Here is a 26,555-nt window from a genome sequence, read left to right as displayed (position 1 = left end):
GGGAATGTGCCTGCGAATGGAGAGGTCCTGAAGAATCAGAAACCACACTTGGCGTGACCAGTGAGGAACTATGAGGATCACGGTTCCCTTGTCCTGACGTAACTTCAAGAGAGTCTTCGAGAGAAGTGGAAGTGGAGGGAATGTATATAGGAGACTGGTGGCCTATGAGAGGGAGAATGCATCTTTTGGCTGTGAGTGTGAGAGCAAAAGTTCTCTACTTTGCGGTTTTCAGGTGACACAAAGAGGTCTACTTGAGGATAACCCCAACTTATCCAATCCTTTTTTAAACACAGCTATACTAACTGATCTAACCATGTCCTCTGGCAACAAATTCCAGAGTTTAATTAATTAGTTAATTAATTAGTTTAATTAGTTTTAAATGTGCCACATGCTAACTTCATGGAGTGCCCCTTAGTCTTTCTATTATCTGAAAGACTAAATAACCGATTGACATCTACCCATTCTAGACCTTTCATGATTTTAAACACCTCTATCATATCCCCCCCTCAATCATCTCTTCTCCAAGCTGAAAAGTCCTAACCTCTTTAGTCTTTCCTCATAGGGGAGCTGTTCCATTTCCCTTATCATTTTGGTCACCCTTCTCTGTACCTTCTCCATCGCAATTATATCTTTTTTGAGATGCGGCGACCAGAATTCTACACCGTATTCAAGGTGTGGTCTCACCATGGAGCGATACAGAGGCATTATGACATTTTCCGTTTTATTCACCATTCCCTTCCTAATAATTCCCAATATTCTGTTTGCTTTTTTGACTGCCACAGCACACCGAACCGACGATTTCAATGTGTTATCCACTATGACGCCTAGATCTCTTTCTTGGGTGGTAGCAACTAATATGTTATCATCCTTCATGTTCTATATTTATTCCTTTTTCGTGCATGGAGATTGCAAGTCTGATTTTCCTAACTGATGTCTTAAAAGAAAAGCAGAAAATTCTTCCTCATGTAAGCAGCGGGGCAATACTAGGACTGGCTCAGTGTTTACCTAATGACAGGGAACTATATAGGCACCCAGACCATGTGAGAAAGGAAAGGGCTCTACTCCTGTGCAAGAGGCTCTGGAATACTTCTCTCTTTTGTCTATGAATTCAGATGATAGTGATGTCTGATCTTGCTGCTGATGTTATGATTATTTTTGGAAAGTGGCTTTAAGCAGCTTGAAAACTAACTAGAAGAGAACTAGCTTATGTCCAACATGCAGCTTTTCTCTGCAAGGCAAGCTTGCCCTTTGTTACAACTGTAAACCAACATGAGAAAGTATTTTTATGGCATTCCCCATTTGGAAGAATTCAGCACGTGCAGTATGTCAGCCTAGAAGGGAATCGTTCGCAGCTCAAACATGACTGCAGGGCTAAGCTTCCTGAAATGACACAGATGCATCGATTCTACTGGTACTCAAAGGCAGCGGGTGCAACACGTTTTTTATGTTTTCATTTGATGGCCATTTTAATTGCAGTTTCTTCCATGCCACTGGATTCATTAGTAAGCAACTTCAGGAATCCAGAAACTATTACAATCAATTATTTTGGGTCGGGGGGGGGGGGGGGGGGGGGGCCTGCAGCAGTGCTGTGTGCTACCCCTAGAGAGGGTTTGATTCCTGGCTCAGGTTTCCTGCTTCCCCAGCCAGCTGTGAAGATAGTATTCCCAGCCTCTGGGGGAAGAGAATTGCAGTCACTGTGCAAGGGTGACATCTACCAGCTGGACTTAGGGTTCACAATTACAGGGTTCTGGAGGGAGGCCCGGTGCGTGGCCCCCTGCTGAGGACTCACTGCAGTCACTGGGCTAGATGAGTTGGGAAGGCTCATGGTGCTGGATCCCAGCCCTGGTTCCAATTGAGGTAGGAAACCTCTTCCCACATGTCACTTATTTATGTAGCAGAAATTATACAGTCAAGGGGCAGCTGCATTGAGGTGGTCACATTATTTCATGCTGTTTATCTTGTATTTCCATATTCATATATTTAAGGTTGGTTTTTTTTTTTAAAGAACATACAGGCCGATACAGTACAGTGCGCTCATTTGGACGCGCGTTTGACGCGCTAGCTTTGCCCCATATTCAGTAAGGGGTAATAGCGTGTCGAAAACGCGCGTCCAACTCCCCCGAAACTAATAGCGCCCGCAACATGCAAATGCATGTTGATGGTCCTATTAGTTATTCCCGCGCGATACAGAAAGTAAAATGTGCAGCCAAGCCGCACATTTTACTTTCAGAAATTAACGCCTGCCCAAAGGTAGGCGTTAATTTCTGCTGGTGCCGGGAAAGTGCACAGAAAAGCAGTAAAAACTGCTGTGAAAAGCACAGAAAAGCAGTAAAAACTGCTTTTATGTGCACCCTCCGACTTAATATCATGGCGATATTAAGTCAGAGGCCCCAAAAGTAAAAATTAAAAAAATAAATAAATAAAAATCGACACGCAGGGTGGAAGACGGACGCTCAATTTTGCCGGCGTCCGTTTTCTGAACCCGTGGCCGTCAGCGGGCTTGAGAACCGACGCCGGCAAAATTGAGCGTCGGCTGTCAAACCCGCTGACAGCCGCCGCTCCTTTTACCGCGGGCCCTAATTTGCATAGGACCCCCCCTCCTGAATCGCGTGCCCAGGAGAGTGGCCTGTGCGCGCGCCGGGAGAGCGGATGCTCGCCCACTCTCCTGTGGTGTTTTTCTGAATCGGCCTGATAGTAAATGATGGCAGATAAAGATCAAAATGGCCCATCCACGGTCTGCCTAGTTAAGATTCATATAAAATGCTCAAATGCAACCCAGCACCAGCTCCTCCTTTGGTTCTTCTATCCAATCTCTCAATCCTCCTCTTACACCTGGGCCCAAGCATTCATCATGGTCATCGCTCCATGCTTTCTTCCACACCCGATGAAGTCATATCACTGCTGTTTTGGGATGGTAACTGCTGCTGCCTGCTATTTTGGTTTTTTTTTTTTTGGAGCTCAGCAGTGGTACAATTTCACCAGGCTCAAACTAAAGGAGGTTGGAAATGGCAGTACAGCATCAGCTAAGATTCAAGCTCATTGCTGGACTTCTCAGAAACATGTTGGACTCGCCAATGATATGAGAGAAAAGCATTGGTTGTCACTAGGTGAGAAAGCAACAGCTACAGTAGAAATCTGCATTAGTGCAGCTGAGAAACAAAAGGCCAGAAGTTAGGTCACAGCGTTGGAGGCAGAGCAGGAATTCATTATGCAGCGGTCAGTAATGTGCGTGACAATGAAATTACTTAAACACCCCCTTTTCTCCTCTCCGAAAAAGCAACTCCAAGCCTACACATTTTCAAAATATTTATTTCAGCCACCTCTTCTGCTTATTAGTAATTTCAAGTCAAGATAAACAATCTCATTATCTGTACAGCAATATGAAACAGTGAATTTATACATCTCATAAAGAATATATTCTCCTCTTCATAGTGCACAGCAACTGCTCCTCTGCATATTGCTTTAGAAATAAAAACAAATTATCCATACAGCACTGGAAAAACCATAGCTGCTAAGGCAACTATGAGAAAGTAAAGACAAGTTTCTGAATCAGTTTGCAAAACGGATTGAAAAAAGGATCAAAAACACAGTACAGGCCGGTTCAGTTCCCTGGGGGAAACCCCATTTGTTTCAGTTCAGCAGCAATGGAGCGATCTAACTTTTGAGTGTGCTCTAAACAAACCCAGCCCTAATTATGGCCACGTGAGAGACTAAGCACAATCATTTTTATGATCTAGTGGATGTCACAGAAAATTCAACCAGCAAAGGCAGAGCTGGTCTTAATGTGCAACATTTACTTACTTTTCTGCTTCCTTCACAAAACCAAAAATATATGGGTCAACGCCACCCCCACCCCCCAATCCCCTGCAACACACACACGCAGCCTAGATCATGATTGTTAGATGATTAGCATTCCCTCCCACTTCCACCCCCCCCCCCAAAAAAAAATAATTAAGGCAAAGGGTAGGTGGGGTAGAGGTCAGGATCCTAGATTGGTACTTTTTAGCCCATTTGCAAATGAAATAATTTTTCTGTGGTGACAGAATCCGCCAGAATGCCAAGTTGGCAGTATTCTGCGTCCCAAACAACTCCAAGCGATTCTGCGGACATGCTTACGCCACCAAATTCCCCCCCTCTGCATGCAGAAACTGGCGGCGAGACACGCCAGAATTTTAGGGTCCCTAAAAAAGAAGAAAATTCTCTACCTTGCAAGGTACATATTTTTCATAAATATAACAATTGCACATGGTTCTTAGATATGACTGCGGCGTGTCTCGATGCAGCGATGCCTTTCCAGTGCACTGACAAACATGCAAAGTACAACAAAATAACCCTAGAGCTCCTTCATTTTTAACATCCCTTTCTTTTCTTATTTTGGATTTAGGGCACGTGTTTTCATTGGTGGCTGAAGGCGTGCAACTTACTGTACCTGAATGTACCGCATGTTTTGCTACAAAAGCAAGGTCAACTCACATTCACTCATCGGTCATTGAATGACCGATTTCTTTTTTTCTAAAAGTGGCATCTTTCCATTTTAACCAAATTTAAATTAATTACAGTAAAAGCAGCACTACATTAAAAAAGGAAACAAATTATATTCTCCCAAGTATGAATTTGTGTATTTAAATTCTCAAAACATTTGATACTTTTTCCTTTATTTGGCTTATGTTAGTGCTGTTTTTATGGGACATTGTAGTCACTGAGCCTTTCAAGGAGCATTTTATATTAGGTATATTAAATATTTAGAGATAAAAAAAAAACATCCTCAGTTTGAAATATTCACAGAATTAAAAAATACTTTAAAAATAAACAAATAACCTGAGCAAAAACTCTACTCATACAGAGTGCATTTAAAACAGTAGTGAGTCCTATGCCCTGCAGAATGGAAAAGCTGTAGGAAGCAGATCAAGGGTGAATAATTAGAGGAGGAATTGGCAGGACACAACATATTTCTAAATCTCTTCCACAGAAACAAACAGATTTGGTTTGCTGCGAACCAAGGTGATCATGGATTGTGTTGCCTCTTCTATTTTTAACCCTGAATGTTCCCCACTTTAACACTTCTCTCTCATAAAATTTGGGTAACTAAGATCCCTATGTTGAATAAGCACTGCCAGGCATCCTTGGCCTGAGTCCCTAGTCAGTGATGCTCACCTTCCAGCAGGGGTCACTGCAGAGCATTTCCCTGTGCAGAGCTGCAGTGTATCGCCTCCATGAACTCTAGTCTCCTGTACTGTAGTGCACGGTGCTACCGTTGAGCCTTAGCAAGAATCCCAATTTGCACTGTCCTAGTCCCTGCAGCCAAGCTCGGTGCTACTCCGTGTGCAACTGCCTGATGCGGCACATCCGGGGCACTGGGTGGAGTCTGAGAACCAGAAGATGGCATCGCTGGCTCCGGTGAGGGGCAGTTGGCCTGGCAGGCAGGAGCAGCAGTGCTGTTTGTTCTCCGGGGTCTATTGGCAGCACTGACAATCAGGGTCATGGGACTCTGAGCATGCTCAGTCCCTGCGGCCTCCTCCTCCTACTTATGCTCCTTCTGTTTGAAAGTGGAAGCGTGAGGAGTAGGGCGCCCTGTGTCTAGAGTCACCATTATCCAGTGATTCAAAATTTAAAAATAGATAGCCCCAGGCCTTCCCCTACCTCCACCTCCGAACCCATTTTACTCCGTCTGTGGGTCTAAAATGGGGGAGTGATCCCTAGGCACTCCTGCCCTACCTGCCAAAAAAAAATAAATGGCACCAGTTGACCCTGAGCTGATGCCATTTTGTAATATGGAGGTACTTTTATTATATTGGGAGGAAAAAAGTAAACATTAACCCCCCACACACACATAAAATGTGGCTGGGACAGCACAGTAATTGTTCACACAGGGCAACAATCTCACACGGGCCCTGCCTGCAGCCTCCCTAAGTTGATGGCTCCCTAACCAGCATTTTGGGTTTTTGTTTTCATCAGTCCAAGACCATGTATTCTACTGCTTGATCACTGAATAATGTTTCCAATCATTTTTTTCTTCCTATTCACACAAAAATTCAATTTTGCAGAAAGTAGAAGGCACTGCCACTTTACAATCATTGAATAAATCATATATTGCACCTTTAAATAATTGTCATGATCATATATAAAACAGCAAACTTGCTAGAGCAAAATAATTTTGTGCTAACAGTTCTAGCCCTTTGTGTTAACAAATTCAATATAAAAATAAAGATCTTTATTGATTCATGATTTTATAAACAGTCACTAGAAAAAGCTATAGATTGACAAGTCAACTTGTTTACTCTTGTGCTCCTAACGCTGACATACTGGATCACACCGAACCCAGTCCTGCAACCCTTTTAAAACTTAGCAGGAAGACTCCTTTTGACCTGGGATGTGTGTGTACAAAAGGCCTTTGATGATTGTTTTGGATTAATGCTCATTTTGATCTTCCACCCTTCTAGGTTATCAAATTGTGTGCTATCCTCCGATGACGTTTCAGGGGACTTACCTCAGCAGAATCGCAAAGTTCATCTTAAAGCTGAAACGGAAAGTGCCTAGGCCTCTGCTGGTCCCACTGGACTTCCTCTGACGGGAGGTAAGTCTGCAGCGGAAGGGCTGGCTTTCAGGAAAGTCAGTTCACCTATCCCCAGGAAAGCTTTCCTTGTACAGAAACATTTTTGCATTGTATTTCTATCCCTCCATCAACTCCATTCTCGGACAAGTAAAACTACAGCCAATACCCTTCAAATCAGATTAATATGATGAACAACCCCCACAGGCACAATTTCTTTGATAGAAATGTAAAAATACATAATGATCAGAAAGTTTGTCTTTGGCTTTAAAAATTCTATTAAAAGAAACGTTAGAATTCGTTGTACTTAGCAAATGATTTTGCTAGTAGTGCACTTCCCAATTTAAAAACAAACAAACAAAAAAAAAGACATACACAAAACATTTAACTGCACCTTCTTCAGGTCTGTATATAAGTTTCTCTGCAATCCCAACACTCTAAAAGCAAAGCTTGGGGCTGGCCCACTACTACGAACTGCTGCGTGGAAGATCCCCAGTTCATTACAGAGTTGGGTCTTTTGCTCATCTGGTTGGGTGGGGATGCTGGAGAGGCAGTGTTCACAGCCACCTGGATACGTCATGATCATTGCTTAGGGGTGGCATCCCATGGGCCAGAACCAGGACCAAGATTGCAAGATTCTGGAAGCAGCCCTGGCGCATGGCGCTTAGCTGAGGACTGTCACAGCAGTGACGAGTCTATATTAGGGAGGGACATAAAAACAGAAGAAGAAGAATCCCTGAAACGTGGTACAGGAAGGCCAGATCAGAGTCCCAGGTCCAATTTTAGCTGGAAGCCCGAAGGAGTAAGGAGGAAACTGCCAGGCCAAGGCAAAAAAAAAAATGTAAACCTTGGGCCAACCTCATAGTTCACGTCTGCTGGCAGGGCCTGGGAGAGCCTCAGAGGTGAACAACTCAGGCCTGGCATGGACGGGAAGGGAAGATGGGTCAATGAACTCACAGTGATGAGGGGGCCAGTCTCGGAGGAAGCACTTCAGCCCTGCAGCCCAGCAAGGACAACCAGGAGTCACACAGTGTGGATGGGTACAAAAAAAAAAAAAGGAAAAAACTTGCGGGTTATTCATAATTAGACGAAGGAAAAGTAGGTACTTAAAAACATGAACAGTGCATTCTGTTTTCTGTTGTGACTGGCATTTAAGTGTTCCCAAGTCCGTGTACTGAGAAATTTCGCAATGCGCTTTCTTTCTCCGGTCACACTTTGTAACCGTTTGCCCTAATCAGATCTGGTGGCCAATCTTCGTAGATTCCCACGGCATCGGTGTTTTCGTAAATCAGATTTCCTTGTGTTTCGCTCTTCGTTTTAATAAGGTCCAGGGCGCACTGGTGCAGGAAGATGTACTGGCTCTGAGGGGACCACATGAAAATAAAAAAAAAATCGCCATCAAACCTTCACATATTTTTATTCATTTAACAAAGCTTGCAGCCCACGCAGCCTCCGTTCTAAGCAAGTTACCCCCATCATGTGCATAATGCACACAAACTCATAGAAAAAACGCACAAAGCACAAACAGCAGCACTTAAACTATCTTTGGTGTACATCGGCTGAGAGTTCAGCTACTAATATCAAACATTAGGATCCCTCATTATGATATAAATATATATATTTAAAATTATTTGTGTTATTCCTAAGCAGATACTGGCATTCTCTTAGCTACTCTGCCCATTATGGAAATAAGATGGAGACACTGCCGTTGTGCCCGCCCTCATCAGAATGCCATGCCGGCACCGCACTGACACATGGCAAGCAGGAATACAGAGCAGGGGAAGCTGCATTCAAACAAAACAGGCAGGAAGGGTCATTTTATAAGCCTGCGTGTGCAGAACTTTGTGTGGGGTACACTTACGGGCAACGCTTTTTAAAATTAAAAAGAAAAAAAGATATGCTTGTAAGTTGCAACCCCCAAAAGTACACACAAAACCAGGTTACCTGCACAGTTTTAGAGCAATTAGCCCTCTGCCGAATTCATAACAGCATTTATGCATATACAATTGGCTTTTATAGGTGTCAATAGCTTTGAAAATTACCCTAAAAATGCATGGTTGTTATTTTTAAAAAGTGGGAATATATAAAAAGAAAAAAGAAAAAAAAAAAGAAAAGAACACTGAGTGCAGTTCCAGTGTGTGTGTGTGTGTGTGTGTGTGTGTGTGTACATGAATAACAAAAGTTATTTACCCTATAGCAGGTGTTCTCGGAGGACAGCAGGATGTAAGCCCTCACAGGTGGGCGATGTCATCAGCCAGAGCCCTGGGTGCAAATACTGACTTCACAGGTTCTACAACTTTCAGAGCACTACTGAGGATGTGCAGGATTGCCCCATGTCATGGGCATTGCATGGGGACCCTCAGTTCTTTAATTAAGATAATAAAGAATCCTAGTGGAGGCAGGTTGGTTTTGTGAGAACTTATATGCTCTGGGTAGCGTAGATACAGATTCCCCTTCCGGTTTTCAATATTGATAACTACTGCCACCAGCATAGCAAGAGTTTCCAGGATGGGCTGGATGTAAGTTTGCATCTGTGTTGATGCTGGTGAGTGGAATCTAGCAAGCCGATGCTCCACTGCTTCCTGGATTCTGTTTAGCTACTCCTCAAAAACTGTAAGAAACAGGAGAAGTCACATCTTTCTGGCTCATCTGAGATGTACTGGAAGCTGTTGCATTTCCCCCAGACTCTCTGGAAGATGAGCAGCCTTCTCTGCTGGGATGATGTATGTCTGCTGCCAATATCTCCTGGCTCTCATCACCATCTGACTGGGACTGATGCTGGCGTTTCTTCACCTTCACCCGAAGCTCCACATTAATATCCCATGCTGCCGATACCAGTGAAAGGGGATACCCTTCACTTTCATCGCAAGGGAGGAACCTGCAGGAAGCTGTCCTCTCAGCCTCTATCAACGCTCAGTATCAATGAAGAACGATGCTTCCTCAGAACAGACGGGACCAGTGTCCTGTGTAGCTCCTGGGCCCCTTGATGTCGATGCCTCCATCACCAGTGCAACGGCTCACAGGCTTATCCAACCCAAAGCTGGATAACATTTTCCCCACGTGGAGCATCCCAAGATGCTGCAGTTGTGCCAAGACAGCACGTATCTGTCACGTGGGTCTGTGACGGACATAATACGGCTGCACTTGGAGAAGTCGCTGGCCTTTTCCGATTTGGTGGACATCAGCCAAAAAACAGCCAATATGAAATCAATCAAATTGATTTTGAAAAAAAACATAAAACATGACCCAACTGATGCTAATCGATGCACCAATTCTGGTGCTGATGCAGCCACAGAAGAACAAAGAAAACTTAAAAAAACAGTGGTGTGCGGTCAGTGCCTTCAAGGGATTCATTGAATCCCCTGCCCTAACTTAATTTTGTGCGATTGCATTTATTCAGCAGGGGCCAGCATTGCTGGTAACCCAGGCCCACTGTCAGCAGCAGCACATCACAAGGCTGCGGGTGGGACCTTGCTTCGATGCACAACAAGTTCTGCCTTCAGCCCTGTGTGCCTTACTGCTGGCTGTACTGGGCCACCCTTGTGGAGCAGAAGGCAAGATAAAAGATGATGGTGCGGCACGATGCAGCAGCCCCTGGAGGGTCAGCGTCCGGCCTGGCGCAGTGCAGCGGCAGGAGGAGCAGCATCTGCTCAGTGTGATGCAGCAGCAAAGGATTAGCCTCAGCCAGGATTGGAGGCATTTTTAGCAAGGCTCCAGTCGAGCAGAAATGACTGCTGGCTGGGGACTTTGGAAGGAGGGTGGGGAGGGGAGGGGAGGAGGGGGTCCTGGTTCAGGGAGAGACTGCTGGGGACTCAGCAGGGGAGGGAATTGAAAACTCTCAACCCCCCTCTCCTCCCAAACACCCAACAGTCTCACTCTCAACTTGTTAGTAAGGCTGCTGGGAACTAACTGTGGTGGTGGTGGTGTTGGTGGGGGGGGGGGGGGGGGGTTGGGGGTGGCTGAGTGTGAGACTGCTGGCTGAAGAAAAGAGGAGAGGCCCGGCGTGAGTGTGAGTGTGTTAGACTGTGTATGAAAGAGTGAGGAGAAAAGTTTGTGCATCCCCATTAATCTATGATAATCTCAGGGTGAGTGGAAATCATACATTTCCTGGTATGGGGAGAGGGTATTTTTTAATCCTTACTTATTTTAATTGAGCTTTATTTGATGTGTCTGCCGTTTTGAAATATTTTATTGGTGTTTGGAAACTTTTAAACAATTTTCTTTACGAGTTTTTAATTATTGGATGTTATTTTTTTTTTATCAGCTGCTTTGAAATATTTATTTGTATTAATATACTTTTAGCATTTCTTAATTTTGTTTGATGTTATATGAGAAATGGTGATGTTCTTGTTTTTCCACCGTTGCACTGCATACGGAATCTGGCTTGTTGTAGCTTCTAGTTCAGTTTTTGTCTGCACGTTTCTATTTTATTCGTAAAGGTCTTTTTATTCTGTATTTAGTAAGGCTCTGTCTGTTTTCTGAATAAGTGACCGAGATAAGGTATTGTGCTTGCGTATAGTTTCTGAGTAAGGATCTATGGCAGCTTGGCTTGTTCTGTTTTACTAATAGGAGGTGCATTGGTGTTTTAAGGCCTGGTGTAATATTTGCAGTGTTATCTTTTCAAAGGTAGGGTTGTTACTGTTTGAGTGCTGGTAGTTAATGCTGTTTTGCTGTGGGAAGTTTACCATATGGCTTTTTGAGGGCCAAGCCCCACACCCAACATGCATTACAACAGGCTTAATGCCACATGATTTTCAAGTGTCTTTTTTGTTGGGTTTTCTGATCAGCAACAGAGCAGTGCACGTAAATATAATATACATGATGTATAAATGATATTTTTAGCTCACAAGGCTGCATTTTGATTGTTCTTTTTCATATAAAATCTATTAGGAAAGGAGGGGAAGGGAGGACAGGGTGTAAGATGGAAGTGGGTGGAAGGAAGGACCAAGGATGGTGATGGGGGACTGGAGGGAAGGACCTGGGCTTTTTCAAGTGGGATTAAACTACAATTTTAATGAAAACAAAAGAAAGCTAAATATTGTGTGTTGCTTCTTTCATTTGGAAAGCAATACATTACATCTTTGCATGGACACACCACCAGAAAAACCTCAATTCTTTGGCCTTCAGTTTGGACAGTAAATCTCTTTGGGATGCTGGGGAGAGGGAAAGGTTAGGCGATTATCAGGGGTTGGAGGCTGGATGGAAAGGAAGGTGATGATGCCAGGGGGATGTGAGGGTGGAAGGGAAGGAGAGGATGTGCATTTACTGAATCATCTCCTTTGAATGTCACCACCAGCGGCGGATTCCCGAGGAAGACCGGCCCGGGGATTCGCCGCCCAGGCCGGCCCAGGACAGATCACGTGACTGGAGCGACCAGCCCACCGGGGGATGCCCGATCCCCCGATAGGCCAATCCACCCCTGGTCACCACGCACCCACTGCTTAGAAAAAAAAAAAAGACGACTGAAAAACATAACTAGGGAGTTAGGGAGAAGAAGAACTTATGAAATAGAGGGTGCCATGTGGAAGAACACTGAGAAGATGTTTGAGGTAAATTTTTACCTCAGAGGAGTGAACCCATGGCACAGAGCGTTCCTGCACATGCTCAATAGAGCTCTGAAAGCTTTACAACTTCTAAAGTCAGAGCTTCTGACCAGGGCCTGTGAGAACTCTCACATCCTACCTGTCCTTCGGGGAAACACATTTATAAATACACATACAACACACACAGTGTACTATGCTACTAATGTTTTTCTTAACTAAATTATGTTCAGTCCAGGCTGGGGCGTTTAGATAAGTAAACTGTATTCTAGAACCCTTACCTCTGTTTGCACCATTAATGGACGGTGCATTCGGAGATCATGAACTATTCCAAACACATCAACATAATTTTCTAGCTCGACTTGATGGATAATATGATCAATGGCAATGAAAGCGCCAGTCCTGCCAACACCAGCACTAAAGAAAAATAAATATTCATTTGATGAAAATGTTAAAAAAAATAAAAAAAAAATCCTTTGGCGTCTTTCTCCCTCAAAATGGCTTGCAATACATTCACAGCCCTGGAAGGGAGGAAGTCATTGTCTTTACTTGATAGCGACATCTGATTTCAGGTTTCCAGAAGTCACAGCAGAGGATGGTCACTGTAATGACTTGGCCAGGGGTGGCCAACTCCGCTCCTCAGCCACAAGCAGTCCTGGTTTTTAGGATATCCACAATGAATATGCATGAGGTTTATTTACATGCACTGCTTCCAATGTATGGAAGTCTCTCTCATGCATATTCATCGTGAATGTCCTGAAAACGGGGCCTCTTTGTGGCTCTTGAGAACTGGAATTGGCCGTCCCTGGACTAGACTAAAGGAAGCTGGGAGGGGATATTAAAATAGGGCAAAAAAAAAAATCCTCAAGTAGTTGTGAATTAAGGCTCATATAGTGCCAGATCCCAGCACTGGTTCCGACTGATCTGGAAGCCCAAAAGAGCAGGGGGAAAACTAATGGCAAGTGTTTCATTCAGCAAATCATGAAATTGATCATTTTCTAATCAGGCAGATAACACATTCTCTAGGAGACAGCAGCTTTACTCTTTCGCTAGCTCCCTTCTCCTCCCAGGAACATTTGATTCATATAAAACAGCTTGATTCTATTTGAGATTTGTGTGCAACCCTTGCCCTGGTGACTGCTGTATTTCACGGACTCTCCATAGAGCACTGGGATGTACGGTTGCATTTTTCAGGGTGTGCTTTACCTGTCCAGCCACCCCGAAGATGATGCACTCATGCATAAGAAAGAAAAATGTGTTTGTCAGGGGTGAGAAGTTGGGATCTAACCTGCTAATACATTTAATGATATAACTTATAATCCTTTATGTCTGCTTAGGCTTTTCCACCACCGCCATTGACAACTTGTGGTGCCATGGCTATCGTTAAGGAGTGGGCGAGCTGTGTGACTGCCTGGGGAGCGCTGAGAGAGAAGAGTGGTGCCCCTTCAGGGTCAGTACCTCTCCTCTGCCTCCTGCACACTTCACACATCAGCCGCGTGGGGCTCTGTAGATAGAGCACCTTACTGCTTCGGCACCCTCCCTTCCCCTCCGCTCCACAACCCCAACCTGAACCCTCCCACCCCAACTTGGAGGGCGTTGGGGTTGCCTGAAGCACAATGCCTGACACCTCTTTCAGGTATTTAGTGGCATGGGGGGAAGAGAATCTGGTCTTCTGGCCTTAACATTTGTTTTCCCTTTATTGGCGCTTAACCGGCTATAATTTGAATATAGTTAGTTAAAATAAAGTTATCACACACCCGGATAACTTTAGCTCTGCTCTAAGGCACATCCAGACTTAGCCAAATAATTTATTCAGCTAACTCTGAATATCAGAGTTAGCCGGATAAGTTATCCAGTTAAGATAATGCCTTCAATTTATCCAATTCAAATTATCAATTTAGAATGCCTTCAATTTATCCAGATATCTTTTATGCATTTAATGACTTAGCCAGACACAATTTATCTCAGGGTTTGTCCAGCTAACTCAAAAGTTATCCGTACAATACAAACCCCTTTGAATATCGATCTCCAGATTTTTATCTTTGTACCTGCAATGCACCAGAATAGGGGAACCTGAGGGATAGGGCTTCATATATTCCCGAACCAGGCTTCTAAAATGAATGAGGGTATCTGTTGTCTTTGGAACACCGTGGTCAGGCCAAGCAGTGAAGTGGAACTGGCGTACTGGGTGAGTTTCAGTTGTCCTCCTCTGAAATATAATTTGAAATAAAGCTTTAATGATCAAAACATTAGCAGGAAACTAGTTCACTATTATTAAAATCCTCTTCTTTCTACTGCATATGGATTCTTTCAGTTGGCCAATGACCTAGCGGCAATGCTATGCACTGCCATGCATGAGACTTAGGTACGATTCCAGGGTAGCATCTGCTCATTGGGCCAGCAGAAGCCGGGGATGCTGCGGAAGCAGCATTTACAGCCCCTGGAGGAGAAGGAATTCTAGGCATGACAACAACAACACATACAGGTGAGCTTCAAGAAGAGTGTGTAATGGTTTCGGAAGTCTGTGGGCTCCCTACCATGGGAGTGTCATCGCGAAGAGTGTTCTAGAGGGAGGAGAAAAGGGGAGGAGAATGGGATAAGTTCCAATGTAAGCGGCCTGGTGTTGTAGCCCGGCTGGGGCAGATTCTGATCGGGGCAGGAGGAAGCTGTTGGGTCAGAAAAGATACATTTTCAATCACATAAAAGTTACTTTCATTTGTTTATCAATAAAACCATTTAAATTGTTTAATACTTACATTTCTCAATGAAAAGTCTCTAATTGTCCATTCTGGAAGAACACTTTCTGAGCTCATTGCAACAACTGTATCACCATAGGTCTTGGATTCTCCAGTGGGCCAATATTCATGACATTTTGTCTAAATACACACAAGGTGATTCACATCACTAAAAATGACTATTAAGGGCAAGTTTTGCCAAAAATGAAAGTAATTGCTCTCAATATGCAAATCCAAAAAAAAAGGGGAGGTAAGGGGAAGATCAGTCCATGGCGTAGCCCCCTCCTTATTTTTTTCCTTTTTGCCCATCCCCCCTCGGGCACAAGAATTTAGCCCCTTCCAAAAGAGCCTCCCTCCTTCCTTCTCCCTTAGAGCAAACTTCTCCTCCCCAGCACAATACCATGGCCCCGGCTACCCATGACCTCCCCAGAACTCAGACCATTCTGGAGTGGCACCCTCTCTTCACCGCTTTATATGCAAATGAAGTGATACCAGGTGACATCTCTGAGTCCAGCAGCTGGGCCGGCAGGAGGTATCTGCAGTCCCTGCTGCCAGTGAAGGAGGAGCTACTCTGATGCAGGAAGTACCTATTCCGTTAGAGGGTAAGGGATCTTGGGCAGTTCCCCAGATGGGGGCTTCATAATTGCACCTGTTGGGAAGAGAGTGGGGGGTGCCCTGGATGATGTTCTGTCATTGTCGTGGGGGGGGGGGGGTAGGCAGAGGAGAATCAGGCAGGGGCTAACCCAGAGTGGTTTGTCAAAGCAGCGAGATGCGGAGGATTGGGCAGGGGCTCTATGATGTAGCCGGGGTATCAGAACATCCTTTCTGGGATTGTTAGGAAAGGAAATCCCCCCATCCCCCCCCCCCACTAACCATCTCTAACTCTGGGCTGCTTAGCAAGGGGGATATCTTGATATCATGACTGCTAAAAATGGCCTGGTGCAAGGCAGAGTGTTAAATTTTTGGCATTAGCGAGTCCATAGTTAAACATGAGAGGACAGCATAACCATATTATTTACCATACACACATAAGAACATAAGAAAATGCCATACTGGGTCAGACCAAGGGTCCATCAAGCCCAGCATCCTGTTTCCAACAGTGGCCAATCCAGGCCATAAGAACCTGGCAAGTACCCAAAAACTAAGTCTATTCCATGTAACCATTGCTAATGGCAGTGGCTATTCTCTAAGTGAACCTAATAGCAGGTAATGGACTTCTCCTCCAAGAACTTATCCAATCCTTTTTTAAACACAGCTATACTACCTGCACGAACCACATTCTCTGGCAACAAATTCCAGAGTTTAATTGTGCGTTGAGTAAAAAAGAACTTTCTCCGATTAGTTTTAAATGTGCCCCATGCTAACTTCATGGAGTGTCCCCTAGTCCTTCTACTATCTGAAAGAGTAAATAACCGATTCACATCTACCCGTTCTAGACCTCTCATGATTTTAAACACCTCTATCATATCCCCCCTCAGTCGTCTCTTCTCCAAGCTGAAAAGTCCTAATCTCTTTAGTCTTTCCTCATAGGGGAGTTGTTCCATTCCCCTTATCATTTTGGTAGCCCTTCTCTGTACCTTCTCCATCACAATTATATCTTTTTTGAGATGCGGCGACCAGAATTGTACACAGTATTCAAGGTGCGGTCTCACCATGGAGCGATACAGAGGCATTATGACATTTTCCGTTTTATTCATCATTCCTTTTCTAATAATTCCCAACATTCTGTTTGCTTTTTTGACTGCCGCAGCACACTGAACCGACGATTTCAATGTGTTATCCACTATGACACCTAGATCTCTTTCTTGGGTTGTAGCACCTAATATGGAACCCAACATCGTGTAATTATAGCATGGGTTATTTTTCCCTATATGCATCACCTTGCACTTTTCCACATTTAAAGTCTTATTTGGATATCATTCACCCTCATTTGGGCATGTGCTAATTTTAGCTTGGACACAAGGTATTGAGAGATCATCTGAGCATGCACACTAAGGGGTAGATTTTCAGAGCCCTGCTCGCCTAAATCCGCCCAAAACCGGGCGGATTTAGGCGAGCAGGGCCCTGCGCGCCGGGAAGCCTATTTTACATAGGCCTCCCGGCGCGCGCAGAGCCCCGGGACTCGCGTAAGTCCCGGGGTTCTCGGAGGGGGGCGTGTCGGGGGCGTGTCGGGGGCGGGCCCGGTCATCGCGGCGTTCCGGGGGCGTGTCGGCAGCGTTTTGGGGGCGGGTACGGGGCGTGGCTACGGCCCGGGGGCGTGGCCGCGCCCTCCGTACCCGCCCCCAGGTTGCGGCCCGGCGCGCAGCAGGCCCGCTGGCGCGCGGGGATTTACGTCTCCCTCCGGGAGGCGTAAATCCCCCGACAAAGGTAAGGGGGGGGTGTAGACAGGGCCGGGCGGGTGGGTTAGGTAGGGGAAGGGAGGGGAAGGTGAGGGGAGGGCAAAGGAAAGTTCCCTCCAAGGCCGCTCCGATTTCGGAGCGGCCTTGGAGGGAACGGGGGGAGGCAGCGCGGCTCGGCGCGCGCAGGCTATACAAAATCGATAGCCTTGCGCGCGCCGATCCAGGATTTTAGTGGATACGCGCGGCTCCGCGCGTATCTACTAAAATCCAGCGTACTTTTGCTTGAGTCTGATGCGCAAGCAAAAGTAGGCTGTTCGCGCGCCTCTTAAAATCTACCCCTAAGGCATTATTGCATAGATTGCTATTTTTACTGTGCACAAAAGGCCTCTACCATTCATATAGTTTTATTTAGGGTTGCCAACCTTTTGAAAAGAGAGAAAACCTGCCACCTGCCCCTCTCTGGCCTCACCCCCACTCCTCCTCTCTCTCCAACCAATAACTGCTCTCCCTCAAACATGCAGTCCATGTCTCCCCTAGCCCTAACCCCCCCCCCAAAGACATCCTCCTGGGCCTCCAAAACACAGGTAGTGAAACAGTTTGTCAAAGTGGTGGCTAGAGCTAAAGGGATGCTGGGATACATAAAAAGAGGCATAACCAGCAGAAAAAAGGAAGTGCCACTACACCGGTCATTGGTGATACTGCTCTTAGAATATTGTATCCAACATATATCTAGCAAACCTGTCATACCAACACAACACTAACTCCTAAGACTCAAACAGCAACAACCCCAACTTATGAAAAAGGCAGCTCTGCAATTATTACAATAGGCCCTAGAACACCAATACACCTCCTATGGAGAAAACACAAAATTCTGCACTTTAACAGATCTTTACACAGAAACCACACACTAGCAGAATCCCTCACTTCAGTCACTCATTCAGGACCCTGACACATTCACCAAATATAGAATAAAGAGACCATAATATGAAGGTGCTCTGCAAATGCCTATTTATATCTAAGGGTGGTGAAGAGGCAGAGATGCAAGGCAAGGCAAACCATAGTATAAGACATTACTATTATGCATTCATAATATGCTTAGTATTGAATGCATTCTTTATAAGACAAAGGCAATATGAAAAAGGAATGTTCTGGTAAGACTAGTGATGTAAGTTCATGGTGGAAAAAATTCTCAGACATGCAGAAATTTACCAAAGGTCAGTGCCTGCATTCCATCATAGCTTTAGGTTCATCTTACATGTTGACAGTATTAGCATATTAAAGCTAAGGAATTTGCATCAACCACTTGAAGAAATGTTTCACTATGTAACTAAACCATTGGTGTATAGATTAGAGGTGGTGACCTATTTATTTATTATTTATTTTATTATTTTATTTATTTAATTTTATATACCGGCAACCGTTTGTACATCGTGCCGGTTTACAGATAACTTAAAACAAGGATATATATAGGCAAAGCCTTTACAAGGAACATTGTGTAACCTAGAACATAGTAACATATTTAACCTATTGTATCAGTAAACGATCTTTGAGACCAACACCTGTTTCATTTTGCAAGGTAATGTGTAATACTTCTCCATAAGATATCTAATTAGCTTTTCTGAATAAAAAGATTTTTCTCTTTTAGCAGTCAGTATTAAGCATTTATTTACAGCCCATAGTAATAATGTAAAAAATAGAAGCATGCAGACAAAATCTGAACTGGAAACCGCAACAAGCCAGACTCCACATGCAGTACAACAGAAAACCCCCCAAATATCATCATTCCTTATATAACAAATTCAAGAAATATAAATCAATCATAATAGTAGAATCATACAAATAAAAAGAATATTTCAAAACATCTGATGAATAGAACATCCAATAATTTAAAATTCATGACAATTTTAAAAAATGTGCCATATAGCAATACAAATATTTCAAAATGGCAGACACAAAGACCACTAAATTAAAACAATTAAGGATAAAAACAAATCCCCTGATCTCCATACCTGGGAACTTTTGATTTCCAGTCTTCCTGAGATTGTCTTGGAACAGTGGGGGCAAGGGGGAGAGGACACAAACTTTCTCCTTACTCTCTGGCTCACCCACACATGCCTACTCCCTCTCTCAAGCTCACTCTTATAGATCCCTCCTTTGGCCACCAGAGGGATGGACTTCACTGGCAGCCCTGCTGGGCCTCTTTTCTACAGCCACCGGGATGGGCTTTGCTGGTGGCCTCAGCTACTCCAGGGATAGGAAAGAAGTCAATGCACACTCCTCTTCCAGGCCCTTCCTTCTGCCAGCAGGGGTCAGGGCCTGGAAGAGGAACAGGCGTAGACTGTCACTATTCCTGCATGCCTACTGCTGTCTCTGTTTCCAAGTCTCTCATGTTGATTTTGCTGCCACAGTGTCACTCTCAGCCATCAGTGATATGATGCAGATCTGGAGGGTGTAAGCAGCTTTGGAGTACTCGGGACCCAACACTGTGAGCCTGCTTAACTGAAGTACACAGGTGGGCAGAGGCAGAGCAAGGGAGAACTTCGTTATTTGGAGGAGCAGAGCTGTGGTGGGTGGGGGAAGTACCAACTGGTCTGGGGTCAAAGTCAGAGAAAATGCTCCTCTCCCCCAGATTGCTCTGGACAATACTACTCTAAACGTTCAAAATAGGGTTGCAAGCTCAGGTGTCATTTTTGACTGCCCTCACCGTGAAGAGCCAAATAACAGCAATTTCTGCGAAAGCTTTTTGGCGCCTCTGCAAATAACTATGCCCCTCCCTACAACCAACAGATTACAAGAGAGTCATATTTATGTGGACTGATGTAAACTTACCCTGCAAATACAAAATATTTTGTAAGAAATGTGTTTAAATAGTATTTTAAGCAGTATCCAATGTCTTTTTGTTAGGCCTTCAGTATTGGAACCCTCAAGCAGCTGAACAGATGTCAATTTATTCTTGTTCCAGCACTGCCTGCCTTTTTTTTTTTACATTGTACCTATGGGAAAAATGCTAAGGGTATCTAGCTCTTGAAGTCCAGGCTTATTATAGCTCTGGGTTTATTTCTTCCTGCTCACCCCGAAATTTTAGGATTGAAAAACTATATACACATTACAGCAGTGTTTTTCAAACGTTTTCCTCAAGACCCAGTTGAAGGAAAACATTCTAACCCTCTTAAACCCAGCCCACCCCTTTATTCATTCTCATCCCCCTTTCCCTAAATCCCCTTGCTTATTCTCAAGCCCTCCCCTCCACCCTCACTCTCACCCAGCCCTCACTGCCTTTTCCCCCCTAAAATCTCACTTTGCTTTCCCCAGTGCCCTTTCTGACTCCTGGCTGATTCCATGTAACTCTCACGTACTTTGAGAGGAGCGCGATGCTTCTAACTTCTGTCTCTCTCACGTCATCGCGAGAACGTGGGAGTATGGGTAAAGCATAGCTGAAACTTTCTGAGAGCTGCAAGGAGCCCATAGTTAGCAAAAGGCTACCAAGCGCTGCTCCCTTTCCGTGAGCTAGTACTGGGTTGCAACCTTGAATTTGGAAATCATTGCATTACAGCCTGTTCAACTTTTTAACACCCACACTTACTTTGCCTTGTTCAACGCACTTTGTCAGCATAACAACGGCAAACACGTTCTTCTCCCAGACCATGCGCCAAAAGTCTGGTACAGTGTGAGGCAAGGGGCCCTGCGTTGCAATAAACTCCTTCTTTGAGTTATACCCCTACAAAGGAAAAAAACCCCCAAAATACCATAAATATCTCATAACATTCCCATGACTGACTGGTTAAAACTATCAGGCAGTTCCCCCTATGAATGCAGAGATACTTACAGGCATGTAATTTGCATTTATATAGTCATCAGTTTCTTGGCTTTCAAAAGAAAGTTGAACACGGGAAATGTCATCTGAAAATAATTATTTAAAAAATTGTTTATGTTAGCAAAACATTTTAAATTTTGAAAATACCAGCAATAACAAGATAAATACAGTTCTCTCTGCTGTACTTGCTACAGAAGAATAATTTCATAAGCTGCATGCTAATATGCCTTTCAAAGGAGTCACTTAAATTACAGTTAAATCTGGTCTAATTTTATTTTATTTTAAGATCTACAAACAATTGCAATCACAAGTTCAATATTGGTAGTCTAATAAAATAAGAAAACATTGTCCAGGACAGGTATTATTATATTTTCTGCTTATATTCTTTTAAAACAAAGTCTGTAATGTGTTCACCCATCCAAATATTTTAATCCACATTAATATGTATGAAATTTTATTGGTCCCTCTTTTTAAAAACATTAACCCAGAACTAAGCAAACATCACATTTCATCCAAAATGTTTTTAGAATTGCTGGTCCATGGAGTTTAGACATTTGTTGGCTCCATAGCAGTTTCCTGTACATACCCAGATCAGTCCAGACTCTTGGGTTTTGCCTCCCTGCCAGCAGATGGAGACAGAGAAAGTTTCACTGACACTGTACATAACCCAGTGTGCCACCTGCAGTCCCTCAGTATTTTTCTGTCTCCAGTAGATGGTAGATGGTATAAAACCTGCAGTCTGAAGAGAAAGAAAAAAAAATTTTTTTCTTTTTTCACAGAGATGTCTTGCTGAGTTTGTTGGCTCAGATCCTGAACATGCTTGGCATGGCCTGAGTCTGTTGGCTCAGACCCTGAACATGCTTAGTGTGGCCAGAGGTCAATTTTAAGTTAAGCATCCTGTTTCTTCCCCACATATCCAATTCAAGAGATATTGGATTTAAAGAAGGTAAATGCAGTTCTCAAGGTTCCCCATTTCCACATGGAAACTCTGAGATCCAACTCTGAGGTCCGTCATAGTGGTGGTAACACAAGGGAGAGTTCTTGGCATCTCTCACCTTGATAGAGGCATATCTGCCTGCACATAGCCATCAGACTGGAGCATCAGAGATTCCTGAGGTTCATGGTCCTAAGGGAACATTTTCAGTTTTGAGCCCTTCCCTTTGGCTGGTGATGGCTCCATGTACCTTCACCAAGGTGATGGTGGTGAGGGCAGCCGCATTGCAAAAGAAGGGTGTGTTGGTGTATCCATATCTGGATGACTGGCTTATTCATGCAAAATCAAATAACCTCTGTCAACAATCAGTACAAAAGGTACCAATGTGCTTGAAGTCTCTAGGATGGGTGGTGAATCTTGCAATGAACCATTTAGTCCTCTTACAAACACTGGAGTATATGGGAGCTCAGTTCCACATACTGGTGGAGAGAGATTGCTGAAACTGCAGAGTCAGATCAGGCTTCTGCTAGAGCTTATGGTGCCCAGGGTCTGGGACTATTTACAGGTCTGGATTCTATGGCATCGACATTGAAATTAATGCATTAGGCATTCGCACATATGCGACCTCTGCAAGGGGCTCATCTCCCGCTGGAATCCGTTATTGGAAGAGTTTCATCTTCCTCTTCCGTTAGAGGAGGAAGCCAGGGACAGTCTTTTGTGGTGCTTACTTGCACCAATTTAGAGTGTAGTGTGGAACTGGAGATTCCAAATTGGATAATAGTCACCACTGATGCAAGACTCTTTGGATGGAGAACAGTGTGGCAAGATCAGTCTGCACAGAACCAGTAGTCGAAACAGGAGGCGTCATGGCCTTTCAATTGGTTAGAGTTGAGAATGGTGCATTTCATGTTGCTAGCCTGTTTGCCAAGGTTATGTGGCTATCCAGTACGGATCGTATCAGCCAATGTGACAATGGTGAACTACATCAACCGTCAAGGTGGAACCAAGAATCAGGCAGTGGCTCAGGAGTTGATTCTCTGGGCAGAACAGCACTTGGAGCAGTTGGCAGAGCCTTACATCATCAGAGTGAACAATGTTCAAGTGGATTTTATCATTCGGAGAAAGTTAGACTGCATGGAATGGGAGCTGTTGGAGGCAGTGATGTGTCTCATTCATGGAAGATGGGGATATCCCGACCAAAGAGAATACCAAGGCATCACGGTTTTGCAGCCCCTGAACAGAATATGGTACAAAGGAATCTGAGTTCTAGTGTTGCTGTGGACACAAGGGATTCTTCTTTGTCTTCCCTCCTGTGCCTCTGGTGGACAAGGGATTATGGAGGATAGAGAAACATCCAGGCAACGTGATCCTGGTAGCTCCAGAGTGGCCACATCAACCATGCTTCCCAGATCTGATCAATATGGCCATAGATGAGACTCTGAGGTTCGGACATCAGTTGACCCAATATTTTTGGGTCAGGTGGCTTACTTCTGTCTCGCGGTTTCACTTCTAAGAGGCAACAACTGAGATGGAGGGTATACTCTGAAGTGGTTATTTCCACCTTCTACATCCTTGACGTGTGCGCAAATTTGGAGTATCTTTAAATCCTGGTCTGCTGTTGATGGAGTGCAGCCTCAATCTGTTCAGGCTATGGTGTCGCATACTTTGGCTTTTCTACAGAAAGGTTCTAGTCAAGGGTCTGGCCTTTAACTCACTGAGTGTCCAGGTGGCGTCACTGGGTTTTCTCCAGGGTAAGGTGCAAGGGTATCCTCTGTCTGCACATCCGGTGTTCTATGGTTCCTTCAGGAGGCTAAGAACTTGTGTCCTCAGGTGCGGAACATTTGTCCATCTTGGAATCTGAATCTAGTCCTTAGAGGATCATGTGAGGCTTGGTTTGAACCACTAAAGACAGCTACGGTTAAAGACTGGACTCTTAAAGTGGCTTTCTTGGTGGCTATTTGTTCAGCCAGGAGAATTTTGGAGCTCCAGGCACTGTCATGACGAGATCCCTTGCTACAGATGTCAGATTTGAGGGTATCTTTATGCATGGTGCCTTCTTTTCTGCTTGTGGTAGTCTCAGCGTTCCATCTTAGTTAGATAGTAGAGCTTCCAGCTTTTATGGATTTGGATTTGTCTATGCCTCATGCAGGTGAGCTTAAGCTCTTAGATTGGAGGCGTGCATTATTGAGGTATCTAAAGGTCACATGATTTCCACAGATCACATCGCTCTTTGTAGATCGTATCACCTCTTTGTACTGTGGAGTGATCCAAAGTGGTCTAAGGCTACAATAGAGCAGTGGCTGAAGGAAGTGATTGAGTCAACTTACATTTCTAAAGGGTGCCTGCTGCCCGGGGGGTTTAGGGGCACACCTGATGCGTTCTCAGGAGACTTCCTGGGCTGGATCACAGCAGGTGTCTCCACATGAAATTTGCTGGGTGGCTACTGGGAAGTTGTTGCCCACTTTTGCTAGACATTATCGCTTGGATGTTGGGGCTCCGGCTTCCATGTGCTTTAGTGAGAGCGTTCTATGAGCAGAAAACGCCCCACTCAAGTTACTTGGAGCTTAGGTACGGGGAGCTTAGGAGTCTGGACTGATCTGGGTACATCCAGAGAAAGGAAAATTGGTTCTGCATGCATTAGAAAAGCAGGCACAGTTTTTTTGCGCACCAATATTGCATCAGCCTCTATGTACACAATGGAGGATGTGGTCAAGGCTTCTAGTATAGTGGGCTTTAAAAGAAGTCTGACAAGTTCCTGAAGAAACTGCTAATTTTCGTTCCTGTAGTACCTCAGAGCAGACCAGAGACCCGTCCATTTACTTGGGGGGGGGGGGGGGGGGGGGGAAGAGTCTGCCGCTTGTACTGTTTCTTTTTATATAGTGCGGAATTCTTAGAGGTTTTCAATGCTGATCGCTTATATTAAATTTGGGAAACGAGTTTTCCATTGCCTTTTTGGGTAACTTCACCTTCTTTTGGCTTGTTGGAGGGGAGTGAGTTTGCTTAAAAGCTTGTTTAGAAATTTATGGTTGTTGCTGTCATCTTAGCTTGGGTAAGAGGGTTATGTACATTGTCAGTGAAACTTTCTCTGTCTCCATCTGCTGGCAGGGAGGCAAAACCCAGGAGTCTGGACTGATCTGTGGTACTTCAGGAATGAAAATTAGCAGGTATGAATCAATTTTCCTTTATTTCAAAGATCATAGTGTATTCATAACTGTCCATTCAGTAGCATAACTCCATTTCCTAACTAAATGATAAGGATTCCCACTCAGTAGAGTTATTGTAATGTGACACCAAAAACAAACAAAACAGACTCTACAGGGGAGACGTTACAACACTGTACATTCAAAATCTTCCTTTTTCCACTAAGTATAAATGATCAAGGCTAGCAGCTGTCAGCTCATTTCAAGCTTATGAGTAGTAATGATGATATACAAGAATACTGCAAATACAGCTATTTCTACAGCTGAAATTGTGTTGCTCAAATCTGAAAGAGATGACAACTGTCAGCAATAAAGATATATGAACAGATTTGCTGGCTTTGTGTGCAAAAATGAAATTTAAAAAGCCACTGGTTTCACTTTCTCTGACAGAGTGAGAGCCTCGGAGGCTTCTAGTTCTTCAGATCTTTCCAGATCAAAGATGATTAAAGTTGATGAATTTGAATCCCACTTCAAGAAACAGACTGCCAGCACAGACTATTTTTTTTTAATGAAATATGAGACATAAGCAATTAATAGGTTGAGAGACGTCTGCGAGTCAGCAACAGGACATGATCTCCCCATAGGATCTGCCGGGCACTTTCCAATGACTCAGACTGGTCACTCAGAGATGGGATGCTGGCTTGATGGACCGCTGGTCTGACCCAGCATGGCACTTAAAAATTTGTGACATGAAGGGGAAAATCTGGACTTTTTATGGTACCCAGTAGGTAACATTACAGTTATGCATGAAGCAGTAATACTGGGACTAAATGAAATCCATTTCATAGTCTACAGATGTGAAACGAGTAGATTCATCCTGGTAGGTAAATGTTCCTATCACTAAAAATTAATTATTGCAACTGGCACTAACAAGCATCATAGCAAGGAGGAATAAAAGATCAAATTGTCCTGAAATTCATTTATCATTCCTTGACTGCTGGAGATGGTTCCAGAAGAGGGCCAAGACTTAGGGGACAACAGCCTTTAAATTAACTCAGCATTTATATTCTTCCTATATTGATCAACAAAAGGACTTCATTTTCTGAGCACTGAAACCAGCTCTTTTCATTACATTTAGCAGGGGAAAAAAAGAAGAAATAAAATTTGTAAATAGGCTACCCCCTTTAAAGAAAAGAAGCAATTTTATTTTAAACAGGAGATTTAATTCTCCTACTTGGCAATGGTTGTAACGTATCTGCATCCCCAGTCAGGCCAGCTGGCAGGGCATTAAGCCTCCATATGGTACAGGTTTTCAATGTCAGCTCAGACCTGTGCTTAGAAATGCAGGTGAGTAAGAGACTACCTGCTTTTAAAACATAAATGCAAAGGAGCAAATTAAATATGTGATGATGGTATACTTACCCCCCCCTCTCAATATTAAAGCCGATATTATTTATATGATGAGAGAGGAGATATGCAAAACTTGACATCATATAGCCAAAC

General features: G+C 44.1%; 1 protein-coding gene across 1 annotated transcript in view; it reads right to left on the bottom strand.

Moving 5' to 3' along the window:
• Positions 1-3,293: 3,293 nt before the first annotated feature.
• Positions 3,294-26,555, bottom strand: part of LOC115079207 (receptor-type tyrosine-protein phosphatase eta-like) — a 164,984-nt gene continuing 141,722 nt past the window's right edge. The window contains exons 31-36 of the mRNA XM_029582465.1: positions 20,991-21,064; positions 20,748-20,882; positions 14,847-14,966; positions 14,139-14,299; positions 12,372-12,507; positions 3,294-7,911 (exon numbers count right to left, since the gene is read on the bottom strand). Coding sequence (XP_029438325.1) covers positions 7,759-7,911; positions 12,372-12,507; positions 14,139-14,299; positions 14,847-14,966; positions 20,748-20,882; positions 20,991-21,064 — 779 coding nt within the window. The 3' untranslated portion in view covers positions 3,294-7,758. The remainder of the gene's footprint in view (positions 7,912-12,371; positions 12,508-14,138; positions 14,300-14,846; positions 14,967-20,747; positions 20,883-20,990; positions 21,065-26,555) is intronic.

This window comes from Rhinatrema bivittatum, chromosome 17, assembly GCF_901001135.1.
Source record: "Rhinatrema bivittatum chromosome 17, aRhiBiv1.1, whole genome shotgun sequence".
NCBI lineage: Eukaryota > Metazoa > Chordata > Amphibia > Gymnophiona > Rhinatrematidae > Rhinatrema > Rhinatrema bivittatum.
The sequence above is the reverse complement of the archived record's forward strand: the minus strand, read 5'-3'. Positions and strand labels throughout refer to the sequence as shown.